This window comes from Vulpes vulpes, chromosome 10 (assembly GCF_048418805.1).
Source record: "Vulpes vulpes isolate BD-2025 chromosome 10, VulVul3, whole genome shotgun sequence".
Lineage (NCBI taxonomy): Eukaryota > Metazoa > Chordata > Mammalia > Carnivora > Canidae > Vulpes > Vulpes vulpes.
Genome location: NC_132789.1, coordinates 47756539 through 47769347, shown reverse-complemented (window position 1 = coordinate 47769347; position 12809 = coordinate 47756539). Strand labels below are relative to the sequence as shown.

Sequence of the window (12809 nt, the reverse complement as noted above, 5' to 3'; positions counted from 1 at the left end):
ATATTAATATAATTAATATAATTAAATAATAATAAAATATAATAATAATTTATAATTAAAATTAATTTTATTAAAAATAATTAATAATAATTAAAAATAATTTAATTTTATTTTAATTTATTTTAATTTATTTTAATTTTTTAATTTTTTAATTTTTAATTTTTTTAATTTTTTAAAGATTTTATTTATTTATTCATGAGAGATGCACAGAGAGAGGCAGAGTCACAAAGGGAGAAGCAGGCTCCTCACAGGGAGCCCGATGTGGCACTCAATCCCAGGACCTCGGGATCATGCCCTGAGTCGAAGGCAGACACTCAACCGCTGAGCCACCCAGGTGTCCCTTCAAATTTCTATTTAATGAAAGCAACATTGGCCATCTCCCCTACGTACTTACTTATCACTTATGGTAATACTAATAATTAACAATGGTTGAATGTTTTCATGTGTCAGAAACTATTCTAAATCTTTGTAAAGATTACATTGGAGAATGAATTAGAAAATGTTTTATAAGATGCCATGTGCTATGCAGAAGTCTGTTTCATTAATCAAAAGCAGAGATTACATGGGTTATTCTATTTATGGTATTTCTCCTCTGGCTTCTCATCTTTAACAGAAATAGCAGGTAGTGGTTAAAACTGGAGTCAGCTTCCTGAATTCAAAGTGGCCAGCTCCGCCCCTTACTAGCTACAGAACTACAGCTTAGTTAGGGCACCTCTTCTGTAAAGTGGAGACAATGATGATTATTATTATATATATACTTTAGAGTTACTGCTGTTGTGAGGATTAAATGTACTAATGTATGTAAAGCAAAAGGATCCTGCCTGGAGCTTGACATTACTTGTTATTATTTATCATATCTTATTCCTAACATTTCCCAGGAGCAAATTTTTTCACACGAGATGAGACAAAGCATGGTAAACTGGAAAGAGTATCATGTTTTAGAAACAGAGAGACCAGAGTTCAATTCCTGGCAAATCTACTTATTAGCCATATGATCTGAAGAACATTATTTTAATTTTTTTGAGCTTTAGTTTACCCATTTCAAAATAGAGGCTAATAATAGTATTACTCGGGGTTGTTGTAAAGATTAAACAAGAAAACACACATAAAGTGCTTCGTTTAGTGCCTCACACATGTATTCAATAACGAGTAGCTTTTTTTCTTTTTTTTTTGAGACCTCATTAGTTTATTATAAAAGAGAAATGGAAATTATTTCCATTTCCAGGTGAAAGATTTCAGAATTTCAGTGAAATGGGCAGCTTTCTTCACATGAAAATCAGTTCAATACATACATACATACATACAATTTAGTCTACATACTTTCCGAGAATGTCATCATCACTAAAGAGATAATCCTTGTCATGCAGAATTGCTCTGGTGCCTCCATATTCTGGGAGAAGAACTTTATCTCCAACTTTCATACTAACTGGTTGAATCTCTCCACTTTTCCTTTAGAGCCTGATCCAACAGCTACTACTGTTACTTGCAATACTTTTCCTTGAGATTTTTCTGGAAGCATGATACGTCCTTGTGGTTACAGTTTTGGCTGCACTCCTTTCAACTAGAACTTGGTCAAAGAAGGAAAGAAACTTTCTTAATGGCCTGTCCTGCCATACTCTGCTCTCGCGCTGCCACAAGGAAACCAATAGCTATTTTCACTATTAATAATACACAGCTGACTTTAATTAAAATAGGTAATATTAAAAAGCTGCCAAAATCAAATCCTTCAGAATGATCCTGTCATGATATTCATTAGATGACGACAATAAGGGATCCCTGGGTGGCGCAGCGGTTTGGCGCCTGCCTTTGGCCCAGGGCGCGATCCTGGAGACCCGGGATCGAATCCCACGTCGGGCTCCCGGTGCATGGAGCCTGCTTCTCCCTCTGCCTGTGTCTCTGCCTCTCTCTCTCTCTCTGTGACTATCATAAATAAATAAAAAAAATTTTAAAAAAAATTAAAAAAAAAAAGATGACGACAATAAGGCTTAGGGAAGTTAAGTAAGTTTCTCAAAGTCCTCTTTCTCAAAAATGGTAGACTAGGATTCTATCCCAGGACTAAAGCATTTTTTATACTGTGGTGCCCTCCTAGGGTCCATGTCACAAATCCTCACTCAACAAATATGTACAAACCATTTATGTTTCAGGCACTGTGGTCACTATGCACATACATTTTCTATTTTTCTTTCACAGAAATGGGACATGAGAACTAAAAATAACAGTTAACATTTATTATTTATTCTACACCAGGCACTGTCTCAAGCACTTTACACATATTAATCTGTGCTGACTATATACGTACCCCTCCTTGGACACAGCATGCACATAACAGAGAACTGCAAAACTCCATTTAAAATAGGATGTATAGATAGTATGCTTTATTATTTAAAGTTTATTGTTCTTATAATTACAGGCTACAGTTAAGAAGTCTGAAACAGAGAAAATTCTATAAAGAGAGCCCAACTAAACTTGAACGAGTCTGTAGAAGATGGTTAAAACTTTGTAAGTACTGCCACTGAGCTCTTGGGAATACTTGTCTGTCCTTTTAAATAAATCACAGGCTCTGCAGCCAGAGTCAATGACGTAAAATGTAATCACAGATGACTCTGAAACATTCATCCTACATAAGTGAGCGTGGAGAAAGAGTGAGAGAGCGAGCAAGAGAGAGAGTGAGAGAGAAAGATTTATATAATATATACATACTTTAATATTATATTGGTCCACTGAGTATACATATTTTAACAAAAGATAAGAATCTGTGTAATCCAGTTAAACATACATAAGATTAGGGTACACTTATTACATTGAAGGTTGTTGTTTATAAGTTACAGATATTTAATATTTTCCAGAGTGGTTTTTTTTAATTAAAAAAAATATTTTAAAAGCATTTCAAACATCTATTCATTTTCCCAGTGCAAAAGAAGTTATTCAAGTCAACTTACCTTTATCCTGAAGTGTAAGGGGAAGGAAACAAAACCCGACACCACTACTACCTATCACAGCTCCCAACACTACCTTCTCGATCAACTTCAGCAGTATATCCTTAGGCCACTGGATTAGTTTATCAAAATTAAAGCCTTATGATTATGATTCAGCCCTTGCTTCACATGTATGACTTTTATGCTGAAATGTTTCAATTTATAAAAATAGAAAAAAGTTAGTTATGCAGGAACGTGTTGTGAGTTTGCTTTAAACTGCAGCAGTCCAATCGTGTGTGGAGAGAAAAAAAGCACCATTTCAAGATGAAATGAATTCGATATTTTGGAATTTATTCATAGGCTAGGCAGTAAGTTACTTTGATTAACACAGATCAATACCATCTTGACTTGGTGACCACAGAGACTTTTAATTAGTTTGTAGGTGCATTTTTCTTTATCTTGGTATTCAATAATACATTATCTAAGTCAGTAACTGATCTTAAAAGAAAACTAAGGTTATTCCACAACTTACAGCCTATATCACAGTCTACTTCAAATTCAGCTTGTCTGCTAGGTCAGTTTTACAGAAGATAGGCTTTTAATACATGAAGAGCTTTGACAATCTGATAGGTCTCTTCTTTTCCAAATTAAAAAAAAACAAGATTTTTTTTTATTAGCCTGCCAATTTTATAGATAAAAATCAGGAAGGGGATAAACTGTTTTATATCATAAAGATGGACAAAAATCAATAATATGTAATACATGTCACTTTGCTTATTTGTATTCGGTGAAAGTTTTTACATTTCAAGTAAGTGAGCCTTCATTAAAGAAAACAAAAAAATATATACAAAAGTTTAGAGTACCTTCCAGTTCTCACTTGCTAAAGTTTCTTCTGCAAAGTACAAAAATAAACCTACCATGAACTAAAGGGGATAGACATAGCAATAGTAGAACGGCTGCCATGTTAAGACTTTTGCTTACCTTATACTGATGGATATATGTTAGGTGATATATTTTCTCCACTGTCTAGCACTTAAACTTATGGAGAGGTATCTGTTCATCTAAAATTCTTCAAATCCAGAGAAAATTTTTAAAAAATATATTTCACATATGAGGCTTTAACATTTTTATTTAGGAAAAGATTGAGTCTGAAGCTATCATGGTTCAACCTTAACGCATCCCTTTTTCAATAGTGGAGTCAGTTTATGCAAAGTATTTTTCCTTGTCTATAAAAAACAAATTGAACAGTATTTTAATTATAAGGAAATATAAACATACATTTTAAACTAGCCAATTTGCAGTATCATAAAAGAAATAGGACGTTCTTTCCCTTCCCCTCCCCCAACCATTCAAATCAGAGAAGAATACTTGCAAACTTTAAGAAACCCACTGGCTATCATCAGAGTAACTACAGAACAAGGGGTAGCACAGGGATGAGACTATTTCTCTATATTCCAGAAGGCAGAAGCTTGGGTACTCTAGCTTTACAAGTAAAAGTAGCACAGGCAGGCAAAAGCTCACAGTAAATGCACATCAGAACAGGAGCCTGGATGAAGTTGTCTGACTGGGTTACTGCTTTTACGGGTGGAGGGGTGGGGGAAGACAAATCTGAAATGGTGTAAGAAACAAAAACAAAAAAACAAAAACAAACTTTTGTCACATTTACAGGAATCTCAAACCTTTTATATTCCCATGCTCATAGGTAGTTTTGATACACACTGTAAAGAGCTTCAGTATTCAGGAAGAAGAATATTGTATGGTTGACAAAGGACAGGAGAATTCTTCATGCTTCTGAGATCTCAGATTTGCTAAGTGCAATAGCCAGTTCTAAATCTTCCTGCTCTTGCTGATTTAGTCGGGCAAGCCTCTGCTCTTCCTCTCTCTCACTTTCCCTCTTGGCCCATTCAATCATATCTTCTTCAGAGGGATACTGCCATTTAAAAGATGGATGAACAAAGAAGTAAGTTAAAGAGTAAAACAAATGAAAAAGCAAATAAGTAGAACAGTTGTTACAAAGGACAGTCACTACTTGTTTCACTAAAGAACGCTGGGAATAGTCTTGTTACCTGTTAAATTTTTTTCCCCCTGAAAACACATTTAGTTTTACCAGTTATTAAATGGAGTTTAATTTTTAAAATTATTGTAGTCTACTGATAGAAAGTCTATACATAAATATTGAACCACTTTTAAAAAGTAGAAATGCTTAAGGTGAACTAGGATATTTACAAACAGGAGTGCTAGCCTTTTATTCTAATGCAAAACATTACTTCAACTTCAGGAAGCATCCTCACATGATCAATCATTTCAACTTAATTCCACGGGTGATTTCCTATCTTATCCTTGCTCTCAGGTACAGAAAAACTAAGGAGCAAAGAATGTGCTGATTTTGTTATACATAAAACGAGAAGTACTGGGTATAAAAAACAAGATGTGAACCAAATTATTTTTTTAGTGCATTATAAAGATTTTTGCAGGCACTGAGAACTTTTTGGCTTGGTCTAAATAAAACCATATGCTTAACATTAACAAAACCTTAAATCTTAACATTAGGTCAGGGAAATATTTTTATCTCCCTAAAACAGTAACATTGGCAGATACTAAATTAATCAATTTTACTTGGTTTGAAGACCTGTCATATGGAGGAATACCATAACAGGATGAAAGGAAAGAAACTGTCAGGCTTTTGAAAATAGTAGTTTTCCCCCCAGTAATTAGATGGACTTTAAAACTTACAACACTTAACAAAACTTTCATAATGAAAAAAGGGAGGCAGGCATTTTTATTATGAGTTGCTTTATATTATACTATATTGAAACTTTTACGTATGAAATAAACAAAATGCTTCTGCTATTGTTCAAGACTTATTCCAAAAAGATTCTGACTTGCTGAAATTGTATTTAACATATTAAGTACCAGAGACAGACCGTTACTTTATATTAAATATAGAGGATTATAATCTCCTACAGAGAGCAATTCTGGATTCTTTGCTTGAAACAACTCAAACTCTACCAAAAGCTAAGTCAGTATAATTCTGACATTCCATTTTCCAGTATTCAAAATATTGATTCCTATTCTACTCTGTCACATTCAGAAGCTGCCAATGGAACTTACAGTATGGACTCAAAAGTTGGAAAAATAAACAAACAAACAAACAAATAAAGCAAGCCAGCCTCATTTTTATCTGAACGATGGACTATATATATCACTGCTTTATGTCTCTCCAGAGCGACACCTCCATAGTTGGTTGCCCCATTTCTGTGATCTTTTGGCCCTATCTATGTGTTATCACAGCACCTTTCCATTGTTTCTACTGGTGTGCCTCTGGAAGAATGCAGAGTAAATACGGAAGGTTAATGAATTAGAACTGTCCAAATAAAGACTGTTTAGCTCTTGACAACTGTATTTATTTCATAAAATCGACATTTATATTTTAAAAACACTACTATATAAAAACCAGAGTTTCGCTTTTCAAAGAATCCCTGGCTTTATCCTCTCATATAATAATAGTTGCTGGCAGGTCTCTAGAAATCGTCAAAACTTTATACACAAACACACATACACAGTTACAAATACACAAGCTCATTATTGCCATTATTCATCCAGTGGGCAGACAGCAAATGATTCTCTAATGGTCCATTATCCATAACAATTTGCAAAACAGTAACTGTCAAGATTTTATTTATATTGTTTACTAAGACTAAAGGGAGGGTTTGCAAAACAAGTGGTATACATCAACAAAGACTAAGACTACTAAAACCCTTTGTGCAATGGAACAATGTTAGAACCCTCAAAACAGAATCAAACAGAAATTCTGGTTGGGGAGGAATATAGATCATTTTTAGTATGTTGGTAAATTTAGTTAAAATGATGCAAATTTGGCAGACTCCAAAGTAATCACTGAAAACTCTTTAAACTGTAAATGGAAAGATTTTTTCCCCCAAACAGCCCATTCACAGTACTTACAGCACTGAAGTTAGCAAAATTGCTTGGGTCAGCCTCTTTATTGGTAGTGGTGGTAGTAGTAGTAGTAGAAGTGAATGAATCGCAAAACATATCAGGATCTTTTTCTTTGGGGCTATCATTGTCTGGGAAAGGCTGAAATGGATCATTCAGTTTAAAAGGATCAGAAGAATCCAATTTGTTGATGGGTCTTTTCCCTGGATCAAAATCATTACAATTAACAAGCAAATATGGCAAACAAACACACAAGACCATGAACACGCAAAGAATTAAAGAACTGGGAGTGGGGGAATGGAGGTAAGGGCCTAAAGTACGTTCTTAAAGTATGGTCTTAAATGACTACACAAATGGTCTGTCCTCAAATTTTTCACATAATCTCTCAAATACACTGCAGCTCTATGTAGCTAAATGAAAAAATAGCAAAAGGGAATGGAACGGGCCAGGAATCATATTTATACCCAGAGTGTAAACCTTGTCTTCCCCAAAGCAGCATGTTCTCAAGGAGAGAGAGAGAAGAAAGGATGAAACAGGATGAGGATGACAAAAAGACAGAAATGGCCTCTGCTGTTGTAACATCAGCCTGATAACAACTAACTACTAGAGGCAATAGGAACAAATGACCTTTGAAAAATGACCATATTCTTCTGATTTTTCTCTAGATCTACATGTGACACCTGGGAACACAATGAAAACTTATCTTGGAAAACCTCACTTACTTTTTTGCCATCTACAATATTTCAAATTGAAGAACAGAGAATGTTTTGAAGCTCGGGGCCTAAATCTTTGACCAAACAACAGTACTGTTGCTGAACTCATTTTGAAACAAGTTCTCCAATTTTAAAGTCTTAAACTTACTTGAAGGAAAATTATAATTACAGGTGTTAAAATATTTTCAAATATGTACTTCTCCTAAAATGTGTTAAACTGGTAATAGCAATCATAACAGAGTCTTTCCATGAGTATAACATCTTACAAAAGATGTTCATATCTCATATCTTACTAGATCCTTCCAACATTCCTGGGAAGGTAGGCAAATTAGAGTTACTGCCACCATCTAACAGCTCAGACAGCTGAGGCTCAGACATACGAAATTACACACTGACGATCACAGAGCTAGTCTGAGGACATCCAGAATTAGCACCCAGATCTTTAAGCTCCCAGTCCACTGCTCTCTCCAACAAACCATCCTTTTTGCCTTGATACTTCGATAGTGATACATGCTTACTTTGCTGAAGATCCTTAGATCTATTTAATAGTGTACTATTTTACTTAGGATTTAAAAAATAACTTTGCTATTGCCATCCTACAGGTATAAAAGTTAAATGAGCAAATTGACTCACTTTTTTGTTTTTTAAAAAAACTTAATTCCAGTACAGTTAACATACAGTGTTATATTAGTTCCTGAGGTGCAATATAGTGATTCAACAATTCTGTACATTACTTATCATAAGTGTACTCTTAATACTCTTCACCTATTTCATCCATCTCCCCATCCACGTCCCTTCTGGTAACCACCATTCTGTTTTCTATGGTCAGTTTGTCTATTTTTTTCCCCTTTATCCATTTGTTTTGTTTCTTAAATTCCACATATGAGTGAAATCATATGGTATTCATCTTTCTCTGACTTACTTCACTTAGCATTATACTCTCTAGATCTATCCATGTTATTGTAAATGGCAAGATCTCACTCTTTTTATTTATATTCCATGGTGTGGAATATATATATTCCATATATATATATATATATATATATATGTATATACACCCACCATTTATCTTTCTTTGTTCTTCTATTGATGGACACTTACTACGGTTGCTTCCATAATTTGGCTATTATAAATAATGCTGCCATAAACACTGGGTGTATGTATCCCTTAGTATTTTTGTATTCTTTGGGTAAATATCCAATAGTGAAATTGCTGGATCCTAGAACAGTTCTCTTTTTAACTTTCTGAGGAAACTCCATTCTGTTTTCCAGACTGGCCACACCAGTTTGCATTCCCACAAGTGCACGAGGGTTCCTTTTTCCTCACAAACTCACCAATACTTGTTATTTCTTGAGTTTTTAGTTTTAACTATTCTGAGAGTTGTGAGGTGATATCTCATTGTAGTTTGGGATTTGCAGTTCCCTGATATGTAATGCTGACCATCTTTTCATGTGTCTGTTGGCCATCTGTATGCTTTTTCTGAAAAATGTCTGTTCACATCTTCTGCCCACATTTTAGTTGGATTGCTTGTTGACTCACTTGTTTTTTAATATATTTGACAACCTTAGCCTCTAGCAATATAAGATATAGGCTACTTTTCCTTAAAAGATAGAAATCACTTAACTTGTTTACCTGATTTTTCAACACATAATTGAATATTAAAAACTGTACACTTTAAGTCAAAAAAGACAAAAATCATCAGCCCAAGAAATACCATATGCAGGTTATTGTGAAAGGCAAGCATAAAAATCTGTAACTACTGTGGCTTAAAAGGAATTACCAAGGAATCGTTACCAAGGAAAGATAATGATTATTAAAATAAGCATGTACCAGATGTGTCTTCTCACATAACAGCCTAAGAAGCACTACACCTACTTAGGGGATTGCCTTGTTAGCCATTTCTCATCAACTTTATTATCTTTGTTAAAAACAAAACAGTAAAAACATTAAGATTTGTTCCTGGACCAAAAAAAAATTACTTTTATAAAATAAAGGAGTCTCTTATTGAGTGAAGTAAAATATTATTTTCCTTAAAGAAAAACAATACATTCCTTTAAATCACTATGTTGCTGAATTCTGGATACCAAAAAGGCCATATATTTTCACATAAAAGGATTTAAGGAAGACTTCACATTGAGCAGTAAAAGAAGGAGACTTCAAATTAATCTCTTCTTACAGAAATTAATTTAATTAAAGCACCAAAGTGAAGGAAACTTGTGCAAATGGTAATCAGTGAGTTTCCAAAAAGCAAGCCATTTCACTGATACTGTCCTCTTTCCATTTACTGCCTCTCTAAAATGATTTAAAAAGAAATGAGCTCTTGCCAGAAAAGTAGTTCACATTACAGATGCTGGCTTTCTAGGTACATGTCTGTAATTCTGTACTGAGGTCAGAATAGATGACAATAGCAGGCTTCTGCCATGTTTTCTGACTTGTTTTGTTTAAAGCCCATCATCTACGTCAATAAGGCCCACACCAGTATTTTTCAGGAAGAAAAAAGCATCTCCTAATACACCAAAAAGTTGATATATTAGGAAATATACCAACTCTCATACCAGGTGGTGGTGGACAGGGTCTTGTTGGAGTTCCAATCTTTGGTGGCAGTGCTGGGGGTACATCTTCACCTTTGACCGATACTTCCTCAAGCACATTTTTTTTAATGGCCATATTGCTGACAGAGCTCAATGTGGATGAATTAAAGGGATCTTCGTTATTGACCTTTGTTTGAAAAGAAATGTTTATACATGGTTATATAAATTATACCAACCAAAATATATATGGTCATGTAACATTTAGAAGAATGATCTTCAGTATTATGCAGCTTTATTTATTTCAATTCTGACAACAATGACATGTTAACCTCTGCATTCGGGGCCAAAAGGGAGAAATTTTTTAAAAAACTGTTCTACATGAATAGTGATTATAACATCATATTGATATTTGATATGATCATACCAAAACAAGCCAACTCTGGATTAAAAGTTTTTCAAGCCTCAGGCAATACAAAACCACCTGAGGCCTATTTTAAAGGGATGATATATTTTTCCTCAGACGAGTATCTGATCCAAATGATAAAGAAAAAAATACTGATTCCACACTTCCCAATGCACTTAAATAGAGGAAAGACCTAATAATGGCAAAGAAAGTGGCATCTTGAAAAACATTAAAGACAACGTGAAAGTCAATTTTTAAAAGCAAATTGATCCCATGGAACATCAAGTCTTAATGTGGATCTGAAGGCCCTGCCTTTCTAATAATGAAAGATTCACTTTTGTATAATGAATCAGACATTAATGATTTTAGATCTCTTTAGGCCAACAATTTCTACAGTACTACTTATATTGTGGACTGGACGTAATTCTGTATTGTGGGGAGCTAGACACTGTGTTGTAGGATGTTTAATAGCACCCCTGGTCTCTATCTACTAGGTAAGAATAGACCCCTTCCCAGTTGTGACAACCAAAAATGTCTCTAGACAATGCCAAATAATTGAGGATGAGGGGGAGCGAGGGGGAATAACATACAGCTGAGAACTGATGATGTAGACAATTTCACATATACTAATTTTACTATTTTGGCCTGAATCAATTCTAGAGCTATACTGGAAAATAGACAGTGGACATACAGAGCTGGACTATGTGTATTAATTATCCTAATACTAACCCTAATAGCTTCAAAACATAAAATGAAGTAACCAATGCAGAGAAGGTGGCATGAGTGCCCAAATTTTACAACTATTGACCCAGACAGTCAATAGGGGAAAAATTAGTTCAACTGGAAGAAATACATTTACAAAGGCAGAAGATTCTAAAAATGAAGTTGTTGAACTAACCTGTCAGCAGAAAATTGTAATTACCTGTACCATCGACATAAGTCTTTATGTACAGAAATATGTCTACTTTAATTACAACTTACCTATCATTTCTATCTGAAATCAACATTTACGGTAATTTATTGAAATCAAGTTGCGATGTCTGTGAGGAGGTCACATAATTGGAAGAAAGGATTGCTCCAGTGGTGGAAACACATTTTTTACTTTCCCACTAATCATTGCAGATTACCTTTGACAATGTGCTGAAATCAGCAAATCCATCCTCAAATGATTCACTTCCAAAAACAGAAGCAAAGGGATCTGTGGCTAAAATGAATAAAGAAAAATCAATGCAACAGGACAGAAATATATCAAAATTTCATGTCCTTTTTTGGTTATTAACATTCAAACCGATGAAAAGTATCAAACCCTAAATATCAGTTCCTGAATTTATGACTTAATCCATGAAGACAGTGAACAAATTGATACCTCTCCTGCAACACACATAATACATTCTTTTGTATATATCAACTGATGAATTATTTCACATCAAAAACAAGAAAATTAACTCCAGATTTAAGGCTTTGGAATAAATGTCAAATAATATAGTTACCATGCACTTAAAGTATTTCTAATAAAGCCATCAAAAAGTCAGAAAAGCTAGATTCCATTAATTCCACATTAACATACTTATCCTCCAGGGTGCATTTTATTATTATTTTTTTATTATTTTTTTTTCAGGGTGCATTTTAAATGTGAATTCATCCATGAGCCTGGGATAATCTCTAATTGCCACAGCAAGAAGTGATTTCTTCTGTGAGGCAGTGACTGCATTCTAGTTTGTACTATGGTTATCTGTGATTGATATATCACCATTATGATAGATCACCATTATGAAATTGTAAAGTCCTTAAAACAGTGAAGAAGGCTTATCTGATGAAGAATAAATGGTCAAAAACATTTCTTGAATATCAGATCTAAGAAAATACAGTTCCTACCCCCAAAACCTCACAGTCTAATGAGAGACATGTAAAAAACAACAAAACAATCTTAAATGAGCTGTTAGAGAGGTATGAAAACCCTGTAGTAGGTGTCATTAACTGGGAGAATCAGGAAAAGTATCAAAGAAGCTATTACATTTGGTCTTTGAAATAAGGAATAGATCAAGGTGAGAAAGATAAAGACATTCCAGGCAGAGGGAAGAGTAATTGCAAAAGCAATTATTTATTTAACCTACTCCCAGACATGAGAAGTTATCTGATCCATCACAGAACAAATGGATTAACATTTTTGGCTGGAATGAACGGATCTACTTTGAGATAGGTTTCACCTATTCAGACATAAAGGCTACCAATAAAGCCAAAGAATATTTATAGGAATTGTTACTTGATTTAGGAAAACAGAAACAAAGGAAGA

The 12809-nt window shown here is 34.2% G+C and overlaps 1 protein-coding gene and 1 pseudogene across 10 annotated transcripts in view; both read right to left on the bottom strand.

Annotated features, from left to right (window-relative positions):
* Positions 1-1226: 1226 nt before the first annotated feature.
* Positions 1227-3835, bottom strand: LOC112914954 (10 kDa heat shock protein, mitochondrial pseudogene; annotated as a pseudogene).
* Positions 2354-12809, bottom strand: part of EPS15 (epidermal growth factor receptor pathway substrate 15) — a 139923-nt gene continuing 129467 nt past the window's right edge. For 7 of the 10 annotated variants that reach the window (XM_025991853.2, XM_025991852.2, XM_025991854.2 and 4 more), the window contains 4 exons: positions 11644-11720; positions 10138-10300; positions 6879-7072; positions 2354-4845 (listed from right to left, as the gene is read on the bottom strand). In XM_025991853.2, the coding sequence (XP_025847638.1) occupies positions 4699-4845; positions 6879-7072; positions 10138-10300; positions 11644-11720 (581 nt within the window). In that variant the 3' untranslated portion in view covers positions 2354-4698. The remainder of the gene's footprint in view (positions 4846-6878; positions 7073-10137; positions 10301-11643; positions 11721-12809) is intronic. The other 3 variants (XM_025991855.2, XM_072724006.1, XM_072724010.1) reach the window with 1 other exon arrangement.